This window comes from Actinia tenebrosa, unplaced genomic scaffold (genome assembly GCF_029948245.1).
Source record: "Actinia tenebrosa isolate PJP-AT-01 unplaced genomic scaffold, QUT_ActTen_1.0 PGA_scaffold16__25_contigs__length_10494907, whole genome shotgun sequence".
Classification (NCBI taxonomy): Eukaryota; Metazoa; Cnidaria; class Anthozoa; order Actiniaria; family Actiniidae; genus Actinia; species Actinia tenebrosa.
The window spans coordinates 8,590,234-8,613,595 of record NW_028292576.1 but is presented as its reverse complement, the minus strand read 5'-3'; the positions used below and the strand labels follow the sequence as shown (position 1 = coordinate 8,613,595).

The 23,362-nt window shown below is 38.7% G+C and overlaps 2 protein-coding genes across 4 annotated transcripts in view; one reads left to right on the top strand and one right to left on the bottom strand.

Annotated features, from left to right (window-relative positions):
- LOC116308041 (acetyl-CoA carboxylase) overlaps positions 1-1,312 on the top strand; it is a 45,541-nt gene extending 44,229 nt beyond the window's left edge. For both annotated transcript variants that reach the window (XM_089031504.1, XM_089031505.1), the window contains exon 70: positions 480-1,312. In XM_089031504.1, the coding sequence (XP_088887630.1) occupies positions 480-633 (154 nt within the window). In that variant the 3' untranslated portion in view covers positions 634-1,312. The remainder of the gene's footprint in view (positions 1-479) is intronic.
- LOC116308139 (phospholipase D1) lies at positions 1,295-23,100 on the bottom strand. Of its 2 annotated transcripts, XM_089031506.1 has the most exons (29): positions 22,914-23,100; positions 21,736-21,904; positions 19,996-20,233; positions 19,545-19,645; positions 14,208-14,303; positions 13,775-13,813; positions 13,267-13,380; positions 12,689-12,727; positions 12,166-12,276; positions 12,013-12,096; positions 11,622-11,703; positions 11,377-11,487; positions 10,868-10,967; positions 10,116-10,219; positions 9,311-9,497; positions 8,692-8,810; positions 8,408-8,518; positions 7,997-8,104; positions 7,513-7,601; positions 7,071-7,126; positions 5,789-5,896; positions 5,548-5,615; positions 4,507-4,576; positions 4,047-4,120; positions 3,789-3,862; positions 3,539-3,617; positions 2,846-2,893; positions 2,653-2,712; positions 1,295-2,238 (listed from the first exon to the last, which is right to left on the bottom strand). In XM_089031506.1, the coding sequence occupies exons 1-29, from the start codon at positions 22,981-22,983 to the stop codon at positions 2,077-2,079; spliced, it is 2,871 nt and encodes a 956-aa protein (XP_088887632.1). In that variant the 5' UTR covers positions 22,984-23,100; the 3' UTR covers positions 1,295-2,076. The 2 variants fall into 2 exon arrangements, with proteins under 2 accessions (XP_088887632.1, XP_088887633.1); XM_089031507.1 differs by lacking the exon at positions 2,846-2,893.
- Between the last annotated feature and the right edge of the window lie 262 nt (positions 23,101-23,362).

Here is a 23,362-nt window from a genome sequence, read left to right as displayed (position 1 = left end):
GTAGAGGGAATGGGAAGAATGGGGTGGGATGGGAAGGTTGGATGGCATGAATATGCCATTTATAATAACAAGTCACGTGACCATACCTTCTTAAATCGAGCAGTTGTGTCAAAATAAACACCAAAAAAGAAAAGAGCACCTCGATATTAGTAAGAAGGCAAAGTTTTAGCTCTTAAGAAATAGCACACGAGAAATGGCATTAAGAGTATAAAATCGAATATTCTTAGAAGATATGTATGGGAAAATGTTTTTGATGGCAAGAGCTTGCCATACAGCTCATTTCCCAATACAAATGGGCCCTTTCTCAAAATTATCTTGAATGCGTGGCTAACATGAAAATACAAAGAAATACCACAAATTCCATCGAGCAAAAGTGTGATTTCTTTTGTATTTTCATGTTAGCGTTGCATCTACGTTCTTTCTGACAAGGGTCCAATCTCCACTCACAAAATTAATTCAATTTCTTTTGAATGTTTTAGTCTTGTTCAGGAGAACCCCGATATCGCAATGGATTCCATCGTTCACATCACCCAACAGATGAACTCCACCAATCGCAACGAGTTCTTTCGCATCCTCAGTAACCTCGATGCCAAGGCTAGTTTAGAAGGAAACAATTATGTTACAAGCACCTGAAACATGCCAAGGCTACTAAAATAGATATCGCATTATTTTAACTATTAATTCAATATTAATTCATTAACGACGTGAAACCTTATAGTTTTGTGTGAATGGCGCAATTCAAACACAACTATTAAGTTTCACGTGTAAAACCTGCGCGTTTTACGTTGCAAACGTCCGATATAGAAGCTTTTAATGAAACCTACCATTCGCGTAACGCCTCACAGAAGCTCGCAAATGCAGTATAAGAGAATAGGCCCTTTGTAGCTCAGTAATCACGTGCTGATTAATTTATTGAGAGCAAATGAATGAACATCTTGATTCCCATGGGTGAAATATATTGGTGAGCAAACAAAATTTCTACAACCTGTTTCGAGAGATCGTAATAAAACCGCATTTCGTAACACACTGGTTACACGTTTTCATTCGATCAGTTCTTTACAAGTAGCTAAAAAGAATCGCCAATTTAAAATAAATGTAAAATTTTGCTCACCAGTACAGACACGTGACCGTTAACTGCAAAGGGCCTATCTAAACCCAAAGTTGATTGGAAAGGTTTAACTTGCCATGCTCGAATGAGATGATTCGAAAACACTTTAGGTTATAGTACTAAAGTTTAATGCCAATATTTATCATTGAACAGAGAACCATACACCAGAGAATATGGACTAATAAATTAACTTTAAATTTTTTATTCTGCTTTATTTTTGAAATTAGAGTTAGGCCCCGTCCACACGTATCCGCAAATTTTTGTATCCGCAAATTTTTTTTGCGGACACGGGTTGCGTCCACACGTATCCGCAAATTTTTGTATCCGTATCCGCAAATTCTACGAAAACGGACACGTGTGGACGGTGAAAACGATTCGAATACGCTGCGTGTGGACGCAAACATTTTCGTATCCGCAAAAAATAATTTGCGGATACAAAAATTTCCGGATACGTGTGGACGGGGCCTTAGATCGCAAGAAACGATAATTCGTTATTCGTCAATTACAAAATAGCGCTTATGCCCGCAAAGCATTGTGGGTAATTTCTAAATGAACGTTCGATTCTTAGCAGTCTTTCCTCTAGTTACTTTAGTGATGAATGGTCAAATGCGTATGTACGTAATTTAATTTTAATATTTAGCACGAAAAATATTTTGTATGTTACTTGCAAAAGTAGCCTTGCGTTTACTCAGACATCCTGTAGTATGATTCGATACCATTTTTATGGTGAACATACATTTTATCCTATATGTATATATCTAACGATCTTTTCACGAATAGTTCATTAGCCTTGTTCGGAGACTATTCGGAGTAGTGAGCCTTCGTTTTTAACTCAGCGGTATAAAGCGCATGTGTCTTAGAACCCAGATAACTATTTGTGGGGATGGAACCACGAAAATAAGGTTTTCTCACAAATTGGGACGAAGAAAGACGTTCCGTTTACCAGCAGAAAAGGTTGTGATGAAAACCTACGTGAAGACATAACTGGACAGCAGGTATTCGGACGTCCCAACAGAGGGTCTCAAGTCTTCGTTTTCCATGAAGTGGAGGGGAAGCATGACCAAGTGGCCTCGTACTTGGCGCAAAAGGTGGTGAACCTCTCTCTTACCCAATGGTGTATTTTCCTTACACTAGATAACAAGTGAGTAAATGAGTTAGACTTCTTGTCTAAACTTTTCCATCACAATTCAATACTTGTGCAGTTAAAAAAAGAAGAGGAGAAAAGTTTAAAAAAAATAGAGAATAGGAGATGAGAGGAGGGAAAAGCAAAGGAAACCCAATCCAACCAAAGGAGAACAAACAAAAGGAAAAGAGATAATCGCAATACTGGAATATATCAAAACTAGGGTGCCTAATAAAAGGAATATGACGTTGGCTCTATTGAAAGAAAGATTGGAAATGTGGAACGAAAATGAATGACAAAATAATGGCAGTCATGTGCAACAACACAAAGAAACAAGAAATTTTGTCATAATTCAACTTGACAATGGCGTCGCACCATAATTAAAAGAATGTACGCAACGATACTTTATGCATGAACATACCTTGTACGTGGCCAATTCAGCCACGGACCTGACCTCATCACATGGCGTACACTGGAAAACCTAGTAAAACAGGACACTATGTTAAAGAAGCAATGTTATTGGACAGATCCAGAGAAAATAATTGTAACAACGGAACAAAACCCGAACACATGGTTTAACGAGCGGGTGTCAACGTTCTTGCTATCATTCCTACCTTGCTATAAATGTCTGTGTTTAGCTTTGCAGTTGCCATCCAAACATCCTACAACAAAAAACGTAAAGTTGGATAAAAAGACACCCTGACAGTTGTGCAGTTCCCTCCGCATCCCATGATGTCTTGATTAAAACGATAGAATTCAAGATGGCCTCTATATCGGTAAAAAGGCCTATTGCCGAGAGTCATGCATTCATGCATTTCCATATGATGCATATAATGGCTGCCATATTGGATGAATTTGAAAGAAGATATCATCCAACATGGCGGCCATTCCTACTGCTGTCGATGCAAAATACAGGAGTATTACTTCATCATGGTCGCCATGTTGGATAAATTTACGTACTGTGTTTAATAAACGAGCAGGAGTATTTTATAAGGTATAAAGCATGAGGCGCAGCCGAGTGGTTTTAGACCCGATAAAACACGATCTGCGAGTTTATTAAACGACTTGGAAAACTCATGATGTATGTTTTCATACTGTACCGAATTCTTTACGAAATGAACCAAGTTTGATAGAGAAAATCCAAGTTAAAGTTTATGCAAATGAAGGCGAATCTATATCAGATACAAAACCTTCATGGTCATGATTTCTATTGTGTTTCCTTCATGAATTATATATTTATGAGTTAGGATATCATCCAACATGGCGGCCATGTCCACTGCCATTGATGCCACGAATAGAACTATTACCTCGTAAAACTCTTTGATCACAGGATCGTCCACACTAACTTCACCTTTCTTATCTTGGCCCAAAAGTCCTAGATGCTCTCTATAACACATGGATATAAACAAACGTTTTTAGAGTTCCAAATTACCGCTGTGTTCCTTGATTACAGACTCATTTACTCAGAATTAGCCTCATTTCAGTGTTTAAATATTCACAAATACTAACGGTAAAGTAAAGAATGCATTATAGTCTGACGTTATACCGTTCACCAACCTGAAAAGATGTGTACGTAGAGAGTGCGCGAAGACACCAGCTTCGTATGGTGATCCATTCATGGTGGACGAAACCTTCAAGTCAAAGCACAAGAAACTGAGAGAAAGCAACAAAACACTTGGAGCACCAAGGTATACGCCGACTACGAAACGACTTTAAGTCGAGGGTGGATTCGATAAAATACAGTAAAGGAATAAACACATCAAGTCCAATCTGGCCTTGGAGATGAAATCGGGAAATATATATTGTCATATTTACCGTGTGAGTGTCGTGTACGATGACTGCAAGCTCCGAGTCGCGCCTGCCTATAAGACTTCTATCGTTGACGTTTGCTATATATGTACACAAGAATACAAATGTTATACACATAAAGAATTAGTAGATACTAACTATTGCACGGGGTAACTACTCTAATGTGTAATAAACAGATTCGACCGTCCACACGAGGCCGTATTCACAGTGTATCCAAACAAAATTTCGCCGGATACCTGTGGACGGAAAGCCAATGAACGAAAAAATTGCGGATTCATAAACATCCGGATACTCGCAAGTAAAACTGGGTTTTTCTTTTCTTTTCTTTCCTTTTTTTCTTTCTTTCTTTTTTTTTCTTCTTTTGCTATGTTTGGATAGCCTGCGTCACATCCGGAATTTTCTTCGTAAAATTCCGGATGTGACGCAGGCTATGTTTGGATGGATATTTATTTTCAAATCTGCTTACCAGATCCAATGATAACCGTATTGTCATCAGCGATCATCATCTTACTGTGAACATACACCAGTTCTGTTATCTGTTGCGGTACAAAATAATAATAATTATTAATAATAATTTAATACTTATATGGCGCAAATTCGCATGTGAATATATGATCAAATGCACCTAAAAGAAGGCTTTAGGGGACTTAAAAAATCTACGACGGTGACGTCGACCAGAAGTGTAAATAATTTCTCTTTGGGGTTCTGTTCATTGGAGATTTCATTCAAAACGTTGCTAGTAATGTCAATTCATCCAAATAGAAGACAGACAGTGGCGGATCCAGGATTTTTCAAAGGGGGGTTCCGTTTCTTAAACTGTGTATAATTCTCTTTTGTTTAGTCGATGTTTGACAAAAAAAATTGGCTCTAATCACCTAATTTACTATCTAGTAACGGAACTTAAAGGTAAATAAAACATAACAGCAAATATCAAAACTACTAACATTTTTTAAATTAAAATTTATATGACATATTTCTATTACCTAAAAAATCAAACCTTCAAGGGGGGTTCCGTGGACCCCTTCGAACCCCCCCCCCCCCCCATGGATCCGCCACTGACTGACTTTCAAGGCGCGAAACCCTAAAGTGAAGTTATTTGATTGGATGAGGTGTATCTCCTTGTGTTGTGATTGGTTAAGTCTGGATCAAACTAAAATCGGAATCGGATTCGTAAGCAACGTACGCAGACTCAGTATCGCATTTATCACCTAGGTGTGAAAAGAGACAAGCACTACTAATGAGCAGCACACTACTGATCCTGTGTATGCTGCTTCCGATAATGATTACGACGCTTGTGTGAACCTAGTCTCCCCCACAGCCGCTTTCAGTGTCGTCGCGCGACCCTTTTCCCCTGAGTAGGGGGAGAAAGCGTTGCGTGACGACACTGAAAGCGGCTGTGGGGGAGACTAGTGTGAACCAGGCTTAAACCAACATGGGGACAATCTTGCACCGTACCTGTGCTGCGTGCAGTAATGTTTCATAGAAATAAGTTTGACGACGTTCTTACCGGCTTGCCATATATTACAGAGTGATTTCGAAGAGAGTAAAATGAGATGTACTTTGATGGGTCCCCAACTGTCAAAAGAAAAAAATTAACGAATGAGCGAATGGATGAACGAACACCAAAGCAACGCAAACATGATGGACAAACGATCTAGTACTCGATTACATTAATCAGACAAACAAAAATTACGGGATGAATTCGAATAATCTAATCTAATAGATTGAATATCATAGTTTCATGGTACCTTTATGTGATATTCTAGCAAGTAATGAGTCTTGTCCACGACAAATTGAACGATAATTCCAATGGGTTATTGCACCAACTGATGTACCAGAAGGACTGCCAATCTCCCCTAAAATGCGCAATAAAAAAGGTAATGTTTCACCATATTAACTATGGTTTCACATGGGTTTCAACAACAGAACTTCCAATACTCCAAAATCCTTCCTGGTCATGTTTAACACACGCATCTAGCCCTAAAACAACCTCTGGACTGATCTAATTTAAGTCGGAGCAAGGCTAACTCACGAATTGAAAGATCGAATAGTCCCCTTCACAGTTCCCTGCGCCATCTTGAAAGGAAGCCGTGCCGATGTTGGAATAATTGTCCAAGGTTTTAAAAAAGGTCTCTATCATTACAAGCTCACCGTTCATCTCGCTTCGATGCAAAGCCGGGCACGGCTACCTTTCAAGATGGCACAGGGACTGTGAAGGGGACTATTGAAAGAGCGCTAGTAGGTTTTGCGGAGGAAGGTAAACTGGATGAAAACTTGGAGTAAACCCCTCGAATCAAGGGAGAGACCTAACAAGCTCTACTCACATGTGATGCCGAGTCCAGGAATCAAACCCAATTTAAACCCAGGAGAAAAACCCTTGAATCAAGGGAGAGAAATAACAAACTCTACTCACATGTGATGCTGAGTCCAGGAATCAAACCCAATTTAGACCCAGGAGAGAAACCCTTGAATCAAGGGAGAGACCTAACAAACTCTACTCACATGTGATGCTGAGTCCAGGAATCAAACCCAATTTAGACCCAGGAGAAAAACCCTCGAATCAAGGGAGAGACCTAACAAACTCTACTCACATGTGATGCCGAGTCCAGGAATCAAACCCAATTTAGACCCAGGAGAAAAACCCTCGAATCAAGGGAGAGAAATAACAAACTCTACTCACATGTGATGCTGAGTCCAGGAATCAAACCCAATTTAGACCCAGGAGAAAAACCCTCGAATCAAGGGAGAGACCTAACAAACTCTACTCACATGTGATGCTGAGTCCAGGAATCAAACCCAATTTAGACCCAGGAGAAAAACCCTCGAATCAAGGGAGAGAAATAACAAACTCTACTCACATGTGATGCTGAGTCCAGGAATCAAACCCAATTTAGACCCAGGAGAAAAACCCTTGAATCAAGGGAGAGACCTTAGAAAACTCTACTAACATGCGATGCCAAGTCTATGGATCCAACCCGAGTCATCCCCGCTACACCACCCTTGATTAATGTCATTGGAATTAAAACTTACCTTCGAAGGCAGGCAGAAGTGGCATCACTACTATGACTCTGAAACAAGCTTGTTCACTGTAACACAAGAACCAACAGAACACCATAACTTTCATCTCAGAATTTATTTCCCGTGCGGAGCGCGGTAATTAACATGACCAACCAAATAAACTGTTTAATGCGTTAGTTAGACGTACGGTGTTCAAGTTACTTATATTTTTCTAATCATTTAAGCTTTACACAACAACACAGGCCAAACCAGTTTCAGTTATTTTGGTAAAACAAAGTTAATATACCCTTCCCTAATTCGCTTGAGTAACTACGAAACAGTGGCTCCAAGTATTCACACATTTACTGTATTTTAACAAGTACAACCACGACTCGTGGTGACTCAAGGATATTCGGGAAAGGTCTATTAGTTGGTGACAGTGTCACTTATATGATGAGAAAAAAAAGTATCTTACTTGTGTGCTTTTTCGATTCTCAACAGGATAGCGTCACCAACTGCATTCATAATTCCTTCTGATGCAACACTTGTAATAAAGAACTGATTCTGAGGGCAGAAAATGTGTAGTCATTACTGGCTTATTTAATACCAATCACTTTGAAGTCGGCCATTTTTGATTTAGCCAGAGGGGGGTTCTCCAACCGCAGGAATCCCATGAATGAGAAACACTGCGGCGAGAAAGCCACTGAAACCCAAGATATTTCAGATCATCTGTCATTCCCTAGAGTATCATTACTTTGTTTAACGATTGCCCATAAGACACATGAATATGGATACAACTCAAACAAATAATCTTATTCTCAGAGAATGACGCAGAATGAATGGTCTGAAAAGGGAAAACATTACGCCCAAGATAAAGAGGTAGTAGAGGTCTATTGATGGAAGTCTTACATGCTGGTTATATGGCTTTAGCATAATGGTTAGCATCTATTCATCGTTACCTCAATATAAATGTAATGTTTAGCATTATGTATGGTATCTAAGTATGCTTGCATAATCGACATTTCAGTTGGAATACCTCCGGACCATTTACTGAGAGACCGAAGAATCTGGAAAATAAGATGATATAGTTAAGGGTTATAGACCTTGAGGGGACTGTGGGTGGGTTTCTGGATTGCACAATATTGCGCAATGATGAAAATTGAAATGAGTGAGCTTAAACATTCAACATTTTTGTTGAAGTCATATACAGTTTACGCCTTTAGACTTTACCTTTAACTTAAAAAATTGTAAATATGATGGGCGGTTGCCAAAATACAAGAAAATATATCGACAATAATTCTGTTGAGATGAGAACCAATTGTTAAGCTTAGATCTGCTACGCTGGTGGCTAAAGAACGGATTCGCCTCACCTGACAATTGACAGTACTTGCTTTGGTGTCTTGGGGAGCTTCGTTTCGAACGTTGTTGTAAGACTTTGGTAACAAGAAAGGGATGTGTTCTATTTGTTTCACCTTCTCGAGCTGGAAGAATATAACAAACATGAAGATAACTTAACTAGCAAAAATAGTGAGATATGTTTTCTCCCTTTTTTTTTTTTTTTTTTCCATCGAGAATGAATAGATTATTTTCAAAATTCGCAAAGCTTGAGTACAGAAGGCATTCAAATGCTTCCAGCGCTTTGTAGTTTTAATACCTTAGTAGCATTCCATCGTAGAATGAAGTGGCGTGCAACGTCCCGAGCAGCTGATCCATAAACTGCAACACCAACATCATGCCACGGCATCCTGGGAACTGTTTCTCTGTCGATAGAGTCTAAAAGATGAATGAATAAATAAATAAAAGGAAAAAAGAAAGGAAGAAAGATGGAAAGAAATAAAGCAAATAGAAAAGCAAAGGAAAAAAAGGAAAGGAAAGTTAATGATTGAATGAATAGATGAAAGAAAAAATGCAAAGGAAGGAAGGAAGGAAGGAAGGAAGGAAGGAAGGGAGGAAGGGAGGAAGGAAGCAAGGAAGCAAGGAAGCAAGGAAGCAAGGAAGCAAGGAAGCAAGGAACTAAGGAAGGAACTAAGGAAGGAAGGAAGGAAGGGAGGAAGGAAGGAAGGAAGGAAGGAAGGAAGGAAGGGAGGAAGGGAGGAAGGGAAAAAGGGAGGAAGGTAGGAAGGAAGCAAGCAAGGAAGGAACTAAGGAAGGAAGGAAGGAAGGGAGGAAGTAAGGAAGGAAGGAAGGAAGGAAGGAAGGAAGGAAGGAAGGAAGGGAGGAAGTAAGGAAGGAAGGATGCATGAATAGAAGGAAGGAATTGAGGATTTCCACACCTTCATATGGTCTATCAATAGCAAAAAAGTCTCTCTTGATAGGGTTAGAGTAGTCTTTTCCAATCCAGAGCCTCGTCCCACGTGCGCCGTCTTCTGTGTCACCTGTCTGTATCAGGTGCAGTCTTGGGTCTTCTCCATCAACTACATTTCTCATTAATATATTGCCTATCTTGCCTATTTCGTGTTCCTACAAACAACAACAAAATAATTACGAATATAGGCAAGAGTGATTTGAATTTTTTTCCATCGTTTTTTCCATCGTTTTCTCTATCACCTCCTTCCCACAACTCTCTTTTATCTCACTCTGACTCATTTACTCCCTCGCTCGCTCTCTTTTCTTTTATATGTCTTCTCTCGTCTGAGCCTCAAGATGAACCCTTTTGGTCAGATAAGGCTGACCACAGGTAAACCAATCGCAATAAAACACAACAGGGTCTGGAAAGGGGGAGAAAGGGGTGGAGGGGGGAGGTCCGGATCATCCCGAATCACGCGCTGTCTTTTGTCGAAATCCCGCGTCCCGCGAATATTTATGGCGACGACCCAATTCAACATGTTCATGTTTTTCGGATATTGAATTCGGCAATTCCCGAGTCACGGCCGATACCAATATCCCGAATCACGAAAATTATTTTCAAGTTTCCCGGATCCCGGCCTATATTTTATCCGTTTCCCCGGCTCCCGCGAATACCCTTCCGGACCCCGAGACAACGTTAGAAATACGTACAAGTACGAAAAATGCACTCACCAAGAAATATATAGAACATGTACATATACTAATGATGCATAGAAATAGTAGACTACGTACCGTGCTTGTTAGATGCCAGTATTTATCAACTGATGGCGCTGCAGAACCAAAGTCAGTGAGACGATGAGAAGGATCATCCCATCGGCCAAAACAAAGGTCTAAACCTGAAAAAAAAAAACAAAAAACAATAGATATCTTACCAGTTGATCTCGCGCACGCACCTTCGGTTGCTATGATTAACCAATCAGAAGCATTTTTTGTTGCATCGCCAAAATTGCCATTATAAATTTCAAAATGGAGTCGTATTTCGTGTTAACTTTTTTTTTTTTAAATACGTCCTGGAATATAACTTTACATTGAAAAATTCTATGTTAAATGTACCAGAAAAGCTTTCTCTTGCCCTGTCAGCAAATACAATCAATAAAAACAAAGCATAAATACAGTAAAAGTAAGCAAAATCGGTCTTGTCTTAATTAGTCACCAGCCGCCATTTTGATTACCGTGAGATATCATGAAATAGGAGACTGGGTATTAGGAACTGTTCGATTTGACAAATAATTCTTTGCGCGCTTCGAGGAGAGATCATCGTGAAACAGGAGCGAAATGTTTTCCTTTTATAGACCATTCTCTTGAGAGAAAGATTCTTCGTTTGAGTTGTATCCATAATCATGTGTTGTCTTATCGTGCAACCGTTAAACAACGTAATTATGCTCTAGGGAATGACACATGGTCTGAAATGGGAAAACATTACGCCCAAGATAAAGAAACACCGTTGATAGACAGTCACCACATGGAACTTAGCAAAAGGTTACCTCCAAGAAATGAAATTTTTTGATCAACTGACACGATCTTTTCGTGGTGAGCCCAATAAATGATACCAGAGCCTGGCGCATGATCTGGGTGGCGCATCACCTAGGATAAGACAAATATACATACAAGAGAGTTCACAGTAAATGGTGAGAGGGGAGGGGAGGGTAGAATGCATTTTGATCTCGAAAAGTAAGGTACAACGTTGCGTTTTCGTTATACGCTTCTTGGCCTACCACGTTTTTTAGCTCTATGGGTTGCCTGTACTAGTATGTGGCGAGCGGTGTTGGGTCGAGTAACATGACCGGCATCAAAAACCACGCCTTCTCATATCCCCAGAAGTAAAACACAGGCAGCCCAAGCAAAAAAAAGTCTCTTGCATACTGTACTGTAGCTCCTTGGGTTGCCTATGCTGGATGCTTGTCACTGGCTTCAGTAACCATGCGTCCCCATCCCCAGACGTAAAACACAGGCACCCACGCAGTGGGAATATTAAATCTTTTGTACTCAGTACCTTGATATTGGGATGAAGGCTACTCAAGACTGTTTTTGTATAAGCACTATTAATAGTCAACGCCAGCTCGACTTCTTTGTATACTAGCACGTAAACCTTTACTCCGCTCTCCTGAAAAATAAAATAGAAATTGGGTTAATCATTGGAAGGAAATAATTCTGAGAAATCCACCCTCGATCAGTGTTAAGCGTGATTAGACGGTGCAATAATAATGTGTTGAAGAGAAAATCGGGTTAACTACTGACCGCCTTTCTTTTTAACAACTGATCCAATCTCCATCTGATTCCCTGTGTTATTGGTCTTCGAAGATGAAGTTCTGGTGTCACCCTGCAAGGACAAAGGAGGAATTCTTAGCCAGCTGCACTACTAAATTATGTTTAATATGAATCAAATTCTTTTCGATATTTATTCTCATAGACCAATTTACCTTGGGAGTAATGTTTACCCATTTCAGACCACGTGTCATTCTCTTGAGATTAAGATTCTTTGTTTGAGTCATATCCATATTCATGTGTCTTCTCATGCGCACTCATTAAACAAAAAAATGATACTCTAGGAAATGACACACGGTTTGAAATGGGAAGCTATTACGCCCAAGATAGAGAGGTCTATAGTAAATTTAGTTTGAAATCTCACCACCAGCCTGATATGAATATCTCTTCCTTTGCTCTCTCCAACGCAGAGGCGACGGCTTCAAAGTACGACGAGCCGTCTACAAACCTGAAAGAAAGAATTAAAAACTATGATTCCACTGGCAAAACTACGCACAAGTCACACTCCTATACACACCATTTGGAGAAACAATCTGGTCGAACAGGAGCAAAAGACTGATGAGGCTGTTCGCTCATCCATTCAGCGCCAGTACCCGCCATCACGCTTATTATCGACCTCATCCATTCACTAGGAAAGGAATAAAGTAAAAAAGCAATAAATATTTCTTAAAGAAATACAGTGTAGAAAGGATTTTGGAAGACTATAGCATGTTTTTGATATAAAGTATCTAATTATATGAAGTTCGTACGCCAAAAGGCCGGTCGTGCAGTAGGCGGGAATACAAGATATTATCTGGTACTGATGACGATGATGGTAGTAATTATGATGATTGTGGTGATGATGAAGATGGTGATGCTGCTGCTACTGCTGCTGCTGCTGATAATGGTGGTGCTGCTGATGGTGATGATGGTGCTGCTGCTGCTGATGATGATAGTGGCGGTGGTGGTGGTTAGGATGATGGTGTTGATAATGTTGATGAGCATGATAATGATGATGATGATGATAATAGTGATCATGATCATGATAATACAGCACATACCTCGCTTTCCTGTCAGTCCAACACGAGAGAAGGAGCTCCCTGGTGATTGAAAGCACAACGTACGTCATAAACAGCAACATGGTCATCCCTAAACAATCATTTACACAGTAAAGCTATTGTTGCAGCTTTTGTGATGATTTCAGAGAAGTCTTACAGTCATTCTCAATATTCAAGTGACGACACAGCGGTCATGTTGGTGTACAAAATCAATACATTTTCTATCGATCCTAGGGGAATACTCCTTTTTACAGTCATATAACTATACTTTTTATTTTGCGCGGCAACTCCAACCTCGCCTTGGAACTATTATTCATGGTCACTGAAATGAACTGTAAAAAGAAGTATTAATTGAACTCTTTTTTTTATGCAAAAAAACTGCACAGAAAGTTTTTGTTGTTTTGTGAACCAATATGTTTTCCTTGTCACGTGAGTGAAAACGCACCAATCACATTTGGCGAGAAAAAAAATCAGCCAATTAAATTAATAAAAATTCTAGAAAACATCACGGTCACGGTACGGCACGCTTACGGCTTTTCATAGTTATGCGAAAACTGCTCTATACTCTACCAGTTACGTACCTTGATTCGTTCCTGATTATCAGTCCGTGTCTAACAGCTGTTTCCTTACTACCATACTTGAACGTGAAGTCCCTGTCTATCAGGATCACGCCATTCACCTGTTTCGTCTTGGGGCTGTGGTTAGAAGTTACGAGAAATCATCTTAATGTAATTTGTAATAATTTCAAAAAAAAAAGTAATCTATTTTACATCAAACATGCAGGGAGTAATTACTCAGTCATTCGAGACAGGCTAGAGGCTCATGTTGAAGCTTGGAAGAGCCTACCTAACAGGCAGTTGATGTAATGTATTCAAAGAAATACAATGAATCACACCAAATACAATAGATATATAAGGACAACGACAGAATACAATAGAATAAAATTTTCTGAATACATTAAATTAACTGACTTCAACTGAGTGCTATGTAGGTTCTCCCGTAAAACAAGGGTGATTTATTTGCACATCATAGGCTAGGTCGTCCAAGAGAGAGACCTGAGGCATAAATGTAGGCTGTGACAATACTTACTTTATGTAAGCAACGAAGCTGTCCTTCACTAGAAGCCACCTAAAGAAGGAAAAACCCACTTCAACAAAAAATAAAAATTGATGTACATGAAAGATCTTTTCAGATATCCACGTTGTAGGGGTAAACAGCAAAAAACTCGTCTCCTTTTGCAAATAATTTTTTAAATTCAAAAATGCTACGTTGTTCCTATGTTAATTCTTCCACCGAGAAGAAGTGTGATTTCTTTATATATTAGCCTCACATCCGAAATAACTTTGAGAAGGGTCCATTTTAGAGTGTTTGTATTGTTGAAGTTGTGCTTTCTTTGCTTTACAGTTGATATTTGTGAATATTCTGACGCTGAAACGAAGTTAACCTTAAGTGAGTCTGTAAACAAGAAGTACAGCGGTAATAAAATGAATTCAGTCCAAGAACATTCAGTTTCCATAGTTACCGCTTAGTCCAGATACCACAAGACAGGGCGGCACTGCAGCTACAACAGCCTCTCGGGAATCGATGACCGCCAGACCTTTTTTTAATCATTCCTTCCCTATTTAATTTAGAGAAAAAGGATATAAAAGAAATGAAACAAAATGCCTCCACTTTTGCAATGGAATTTCAAATTTCAGTCAAGCACAGGAAGCCCGCCTGAGTTAAAAATCATAGATAAAAAAAATCGCTAAAAATTTTTGTTTTCCATTGAAAGAAAAAAAATGGTATGCTTCTTAAAGCCAGTCTCTCACTAGACGACGCAAGCATAAGCACAAGCGCGAGCCAAAGCAAGAAAAACAAAATCTTAAGTTCTTTTGCGCTTGTGTCGCTTCTTTCCATAGTGAGAACATGGAGTAGTCGAGTCTGTTTGTGTGGAGTTGCGTGGGGTTGCGTTTCTTGCGTGGGCTTGCATCGCTAATGAGAACCAGGCTTAACACAACAGAACAGGAAATGAAAATCACAAATGTTTTTTCCTTTCTTCTGGAGAAAAAAAAAAGCCTAATGCAACTCCTGAAAAACCGCCATTAGTCCACACACACAGTTAATGGAGCGGAATGGTTGGGAAACCTATTGTTCTATGCTTTTGTTCGACTTTATCCCTTGTTATATGACGTTGACCGTGCACAGAGAAGGAAACGTTGCTCCGTTTTTTCATAGTATATTCGAGAAAATAGGAGTTTCTTTCCCCAAAACAAACGTCTAAAGATAGTTATCATTTATTAATTAATCATATGTGATTAAGATTAATTGTTTATTGAAAATGAAATCGCCTTTTCCATGCTTTCTTACTTATCATCTAGTAACTCAACTGTATCTGCGCGGAAATATTTATCCGTATGGTTTTTGGTCATTGAATACAAGTTTTTACTGGCAAAATGTTAATACATGAAAATAATAAGGAAATGAGTATTTTTAGCCATCCTTGTTTTGGTCCATTGTGCACGGCCAGTACCACGTGATGGTACGATTCAACCTCAAACGCAAAATAACATCTTTGTTCTATGGAGTTTCCAAATCATTCCGCTCCATTAACTATGGTCCACACAGGAACCCTTGTCACTTGTCAATATATAAAGCATCAACAAAACCATAGTTAATGGAGCTCCATAACTATGATAAAACCAAGGCAAAGCTACTACTTATTCAGTTGGTACGCGGGTCGGCCGTGGGAGCGTAACGCTAGAAAATATTGAGGTAGTTAAAAATGCCAGTAAATGGTACCACATATCCTGCGACTGGTCAAAAATGTCCAGTAACACTAGAGTTTGATCCACGAAACACCAGCAGTTTTGCTGCCACAACCATCTTAACATGGATATAAGTGTCAGTGCAATCAGTGGCATCTTCGCCCTTCCCATAATCATTATCAATTTGTTAGTGACCTGGACATTACTCGAGCATGAAAGACTAAGATCCGTCATTTACAACCAGCTGATTGTAATCCTTTCTCTGGCTGATTTGCTTGTAGGTCTTGTTCAATGCCCTGTTTTTGTAACTGTGAATTCTTGCATATTGCTTGGATGCTCTACGGTTTGCAATCTAATAGTTGCCTACGCAGTTATTGGACTCGTTATTGCTGGATGGTCGAACGTAACGCTCATGATCATCAGCGTGGAAAGATACTTGTTCATTGAGTATCCACTCTATTATAACAACAAAGTCAACACCAAGAAGGTAGCGACAGTAACAGCAGTAGCCTGGCTCGTGGTGGCATCTTCTCTCATCTTTGGTAGACTGACATCAGACACTTCCTATATCCTTAGGCAAATTCCTGCTCCTGCGATTTTCGGTTGTAGCGTCATCATAATCTTTGCTTGTCTTACCAAAGTAAGCAGAACGACTTTCCGACAAATCAAAGCCATTAACGCAGTCCAAGCATCAATTCAAGGAGCGAGCGCAGCGAAGATCAAGGAATTCAAGCGAATATTCGCATTAGGGTTCGTAGTCTTGGCATCTGTACTGTTTTATTGTCCCTTGTTTATTGTGAAAATCATAGCAGTCGTGAAGGGAAAAGAGTGGTCTAATGACTTTGGATACATTTCCCAGCATATTTTCGTACTATTTGTCCATTTGCAATCTCTTGTAAATCCTTTGATATTTTCTCTTCGCTTGAGATATATACGTACCGGTGTCTTGAAAAAGCTACTATGTCGTTGAAGAAATGACATGAACTTTGTACTATACTGTTTATTTTAAGTTTTTATTTATTTCAATTAATTTAGAAAAAATGTAATTCATAAAATTCATGTATTAGTGTGCGAATTGAATAAAAAAACTGTAAAAAACCGTTAATATTTTTTATTGGATAATTTATATAAAGGAAAGATAGGTCGGGATATGGCAGGGTATTTGTATAGGAAATCGCACGATCTCGAATACAATTTGGAAATTAATAGACACGAGTAATGTTCAAAACATTACGAGTGTCTATTAATTCCAAATTGTACGAGAAGATCGTGTGATTTTTTGTTTATAGTTCACTCAACAAAATTTCAGTAAAAAATGCGAAGCGACGCCGTTCATCTTTGTCTATTTGGAGGCCGATTTTCAGTCCATCGCGCAACTGAAATGCATAAAAAAGATTAGTTCTGACGGCTTTAAAATTTTATTTATATGTTTTTTAAGTACAAAATGATAGAAAATAATTGTTTTGACATTGTTTTGGCCGTGTTGCCATAGCGACTTAATTCGATACTCCTACGGAGAACAATTAACGCTATAATTGTACTCCTCTCGACCAATCAGAGTCGAGTAATTTTTGTTGAGTGTACTATAAAATAGGATATATAGTTTTTTAGGGGGATAGAATTTTTAATAGATATTTGGGATTGGACATGAGAAGGCTATCTATTAGGATAGATATTATTGGGATATACATCTCGAGTATGTTAAGGCCTGGGTTAAAGACCATTTATGGCTAGAACCATTTTATTTTTCTTATGTTGTCGTTTCTTACTCAATCCGTACCAAAATTTGCATACCCACATAACTTTAAGAGCTTAAGATTCTAGGATGAATTTTTTTGAAATAAGGCTAGGTGGTAACGTGACCTTGATCCTCACTTCCGTGGCTTCCATAATAATGCACAGGTTCTGTACTAAATGGTCCAAATTTTGTCCGGAAGTAGCTCAAAGATTTATACTAACAAAAAGCTAAATACGCAGATATTCCAATGTCCATTATAGGAATTAAGAGGAACAAAAAAAGCTCTAATTGACAGCTTTTTCATATGATGCTTTTAAAACGACGACTTTTAAAAGTGGTAAATTAGTAGGAAATTTTAGGGAAAACTGAAATAATGACAGAGGTCGTTTATAATGGGATAATGGGGACAGAGAGGCGAAGAACAATGAGAATTTAGGCTAATTTTCCTCTACAGCTGAATTAATAGCTCTGATATATCTAGTCTAGTTTTCAATCTTTTATAAATCGGTGTTAATTTATCGTAAAATATTTTATGGAGACATTATTATTAGGGAAGCACCGGTTGCGTGCGCTGCTAATGCGCCGCCTCTCACCAATGCAACCCGAGTTCGAGTCCTGCCGATCTCGATGTCGTATATGAGTAGAATTGTTTGTTGGTTCTCTCCTGTGCTTCGAGGGTTTTCCGGGTTCTCCGGTTTTCCTCCCTCCACAAAAATCAACTTCTAAATTCTAATTCGATCTTTGGGCTTTCACTTAGTTTGGAGCCTAGCTCTGTTGTGATTGTCCCACGCTGTGATACAACAGCGAAAATCTTTGTAGATTTTAAAACGGCTGCTTATGTCTCTGCATTGTGATAAAAACACTCTCCTGGCTCTGGGAGCTGTAGAGCACTCAGCAAGCAAGAGAAACACTGGCTACGCCTCGTGTTCCACAGCTTGCTTCTCTCGTGCTCACAATTATATAACTGACAGTACAGAGATATGTATGTGCGCGCGTTTTATCCTTAAATATATACAGTATTTAATGGCTATTTAATATTGATTTTCTTAGTTTAAAAAAAATACAATTTTTCGCAGTTTTCTTTTTGCTGTTGTTGTTTTGTCCCCTCCAACGACGATGGCGATTCTTAGCGTTAAAACACGAGACAAAATAACAATTCTCCAATTACATATTATCTGTAAATCCTCGACATTTTTAAAAGCTCGTAATTCTGATTCTTTTTACTGAATAACGTTCAAATTTGTCAGACTTACTAATCGTGAGATGCTTTTTCAAACGACAAAATGTTTTCACTAATTAGTTTCAAATTCAAAACTCGCCGCAGTTTCTTGCTCGTTTTTAAAACAGCTGCCGGAATCGCAAGTTTTTTTATAGAATTCTTTCTGGTTGACGGCACATGGTGGTCAGTGTTTGATCCCCATTTGGAGCAGATAATAAGATTCAAAGAAGTTTATCAGTTGAAACCCAGTTATAATATAGTGGCGAATCTAAGGGAGGGATGCAGGGGTTGCGCACCCCTCCCTGGTTCAACTCTGTGCCCCTACTTTGAAGATAATCAATGCAAACTAATGTTTTTTGCCTTTGATTCTAAGGGGTGCACCCCTCCCTGGGTTAACTTTGTGCAGTGCACCCCTCCCTGAACAAATTACTGGATCCGCCCCTGTAATAAGACGAGCACACACGACGAGAGGGATCGTCAGTCTGCGCGTAGTTGCCGCATGTGAAGTAAAATCGGCTTTTACTTTAATTAACATCCGCAATGAGTTGCATGCAAAGTCTTAGGTTTTTAAAACATATGGTATAAACCAGGAACGCTGAATACATGCAACATCTCCAATAAGCCTGGTTCTTACTTGGGACGCAAACGCAAGCCAACGCAAGAAAAACAAGATATTTCGTTCTTATGCTTGCGTCGCTTGAATAACATATGGAGTTGCTTCTGCTTGTCACTAGTGAGAACCAGTGGTTCATTTTCTCTTTGATCTAGCAAGAGAAAATGAACTAAGAGAAGGAATCTCGATCTGGCATTCATGGCTTGTAACAATCATATGCACCGTTTGATGCTATTTTAGAATCACATTTGCCATCGTTTGTTAATCTGATAGAGCGCGCTACGGGCGCGACCTCTAGGCTATTTGCTCACGCCTTTTAAATGAATAAAAAAAAACAAGAAAACATGAGCAAACAGGGTAGAGTGCAGTACGCACGTGCAAAAAAAAGCGATCAAATGAATAATTCTAAAAATAGCATCAAATATTTTACAAATAGCATCACAAAGTACCCATGATAAGGCGCGAGGATTCCTTCTCTTGGTATATTTTCTCTTAGAAACAGGCATTTGTAATCAATATAAGTAAAGAAGTTCCCCAGTTACCTTCCTTTGCTTCCAAGATCATGCATGAAGGATAGATGACTGACTTCCATAAAGTTGAGCGTTTCTTTGTGGTTACGATACTCCTTGTTGTCCAAAACCATCTGCAAAAACCCCGTTAAATACACAGTTAAAACGAGTTGCAAAAAAAGTCTAGCTAGTTAAGTAGTGAGTTAAAGTATTGTCTTCGCGAGGAAGAAGTAGGTCAATTTTGGCGGACGTCAATCAAGATGTTTCCATGACATTCTCAAATGCCCAAATAGCGGTAAATAATGTCACAAGAAGACATCATGCTGGAAAGACGTGCAGACAAAGTTTGCGAACATTCCTTATCGTTATGACTTTTTGCACATTGTATTGACATGACCCATAGTGCATTTCAGGTTTGGTATGCAAAATGCCACAAAATCTTCACAAACCTTTTTTTGAAATAGCTCTGAAAATCGACCTTTACCTGTAAGTATTTTTCTAGAGATTTCACACGATCCTCCATGTGAGAAGTTGTTGCTAAAGGGTCTGGTTTGTGAGGAAGATGCAGTCTCGGTAGATGGCGTTGTCCACGCGATGCTGGAGCAAGTTGTCTTCGAGGGTCGAATTTTAACAGAAAGAGCTCAGCATCGAGTTTCAGGAAATGTTTGTATCTTCGCCTAATAGTCCATTCAAAGCCACCATGCTTAAATCTGATGGTGTATCTGTACAATAATCATATTACTGGTTTGCAATCATTTTGAACATAGTAAAAGAGACTGCATTAGAGAGGGGGGGGGGGGGGGGGTTGTGGGAGTCTGGGGAGTGGCATAACAGATATGAATCTGGGATTTTGAGTTTGGGGGATACACTCCAGAAACACATGTCAATTTTACTCTAAAATTATATGAAATGCTATAAGTTAATCACACATTTTAAAGACTTTTGGAGAAGGAAGAAGGTGGCATACAGAGGTGGATCTAGGATTTTGAGGGGGTTCACCCAGTAACACAACTCTTTGTCTAATTTTATTAAAGATGCTATAAGTTATTCACACATATTTTAGACCCTGCAAAGGAAGGTTGGGAGGAGTGTGTGTGTTTGTGTTGGGAGGGGAGGGGAGGGGAGGGAGTAACACACACATACAACCACCAGCACCCCTCCATCCTCGGAGTTATAAAAAACAAGGAATATAGAATATGAAAAAATATATAAAGAGGAAGCCATATAAATCCTTAGCTTTTTATAATTTGACAGTTTTGTTATTCACCCCACACTGGAGCCAATCACTAACAGGCTGTAAATAGACCTCTATTGATTGGGCATATTATTATGTTTGCCCATTTTAGACCATGTATCATTCCCTTGAGTATCAATTCTTTGTTTAATAGCAGATATGGATAACTGATGTACAAAGAACTGTATTCCCAAGAGAAGGACATGAAATGCCAAAATATTATGCCCAAACTAAAAAGGTGTATTGGTGATATGAACTACTGGTACTGGAGAAACTCTATTTCAACTTAAAAGTTGCATCACCCTACCCCCTTCCCCCTCAAAACAAACAATCATTTCAAAAGGAACCCCAGCATCTGCATATAGGCCCCTTGTGTATGACGTCAAAGCAGCCCAATTTCAAGCACAAAATAAAAGAATTTCAATCTCATGAGTATTGGAAACCTATTGTTAATTGTCCTCGAAATTGAACTAGATTCTGACATGCTATAGAACTAACAGGTCTATGTAACGAGGCAGTATTTCATTTTATCATAATTAATAGAGGGATCGGAATGGTTAGGAAACCTATTGTTATCAGGTCTTTGTTCGCTTTTGATGTTGAACCGGTCTTGACCGTGACCCCGTGCACAATGTTTGATTTAAGCTCATCCGAAATTGCAAAATAAGTAAACATGTACTTTGTCTATGGGATTATTGTAAGGAATATTCAAATATCTCTTATAAATCTTTAAGTATTTTGAACTAACAACCAAAAGAAAGATTTTGGTCTATTCACTCAGCCATTGCCAACAATGGTAAAACAAAGGATTGTGCACGGTCACCCTTGAAAAAAGTGAACAAAGACTTATAACAAAAGGGTTTCCTAACCATTCCCCTCTATTAAGTATGATCTTATGATGCCTGTCTATCAGGAAACATGGCAGTTTAACATAAAGTCAAATGCTTTGCTTGTATGTGAAAATTAAATGTGATTCTTTGATTGACTTACAAGTTGGGATTAAATGGATGTGTTCTTGGCATTCTCTCTACGTCAATAATCTCAGCTGTTATTTCATTGTCAGGTATGAAGTGTTCAGTTATTTTGGATTCTTCTGGTACACTGTAAATGGAGGGTGTTCCAGTTGACACATCTGAGGCAACACGTACTGATCCTGTCTCTTTGCATGGTTAAACAAAAATTAAGAAAATTATTATTCTTCTCCTTCATCCTTCTATCTGTCCATCTGTCCATCTGTCTGTCTGTCCATGCTGTCCATTTGTCCATCTGTCCATCAGTAAGTCAGTTAGCCTGCGTAGCTGGCAGCCAGATACGCAGGCTATCAGTCAGTATATTTGTATGTATAGACCTCTCTAGGACCTTCCGCTCTTTCAGATATTTCATGAAGACAGTGTCAGAATATACAATATTTAGACATCCTCTTTATCGCAATTAGCACCTACGTACCCTCCCCTCCGCTACACACAGAAGACATAATGATACATTTATCTTATTAATGCATATATATATCACAGATAAAAATATATAATAGTATATATAATATATAATATATAATATATATAAGTCAACAATATCTAGACCATAGTAAGTATTAACTATGTCTAGACCAAGGAGATTAAATTACCCTATCTTTTAATATAACAATATAAATCCTGTAGGGCTACGAGCTCACGGCTAGACAAGGTGTTTATGTTGTATTATAAATAAATTCAACTTTGGAAAATAATCAATAATTAATTCTGTGTGATTATTTCATGGACCAAAGCGGTTTTCTCTATCGTAAATTCTTTATAAAATTCAGAGGTCATTACGGTAATTTTCTGAAAGTTTTTACTCATTTACATTATAGTTATCGTAATTTGTATTCAAAATATATTGTTGTCTTGTTATAGTAAATTCGATACGATATATTTCGCTAGAATATCAATTTAGGTAATACAGGACTGTTCTTTTGTCAAAACCACTTGCAATCTGATTCATAGCTGAGCGCCTTGCCGCCGGTTACATAGGTAATACAGGACTGTTTTTGAATTGTGGAAAAAGTTATTTTTACGAAGGTCGTCTTACTTCAAGGGATAGAATTAATAAGTTGGATAATATAGTAAATTGCATCCTTAATAAAGATTATGGTAAATTCGTAAATAAATGAATGTAAAAGTCACCTCTACCTTCTAACGTGGCTGGATCACTTTCGATTCTGGCTTTGACGTCATTACTTTCAAGTATTGACTTCTCCATAAAATGTCGAAGTAAGTTTGCTGGAAATCACGATCAGGATTCGACAAGCTTATCTTTGGTTTAAGTTCAAGAGCTCGGAACGATTCCTAACACCATTTGTTGCAATATCGAATAATAAATCTGTTGGGACGCGATAAAGGAATGGGGCGAATATATATTCGTTTACAAAAGGGGGACGAGGGGTCGGGAGGTTATTGACAGGTGCAAAAATTCTCTCTCGCTCTTACGGGGTAAGAGAGGGGACAGATCGAAGATGGCATTTCTTTTTCCTGTAGGAATAATTTGTTATAGAAGAAGCAGTTGGGTGAGTGAAAAATTTATAAACTTTTTTTTGGATCACCATCCCCTCCCCTCCCTTCCCCTCTCTCAAATTTGAACT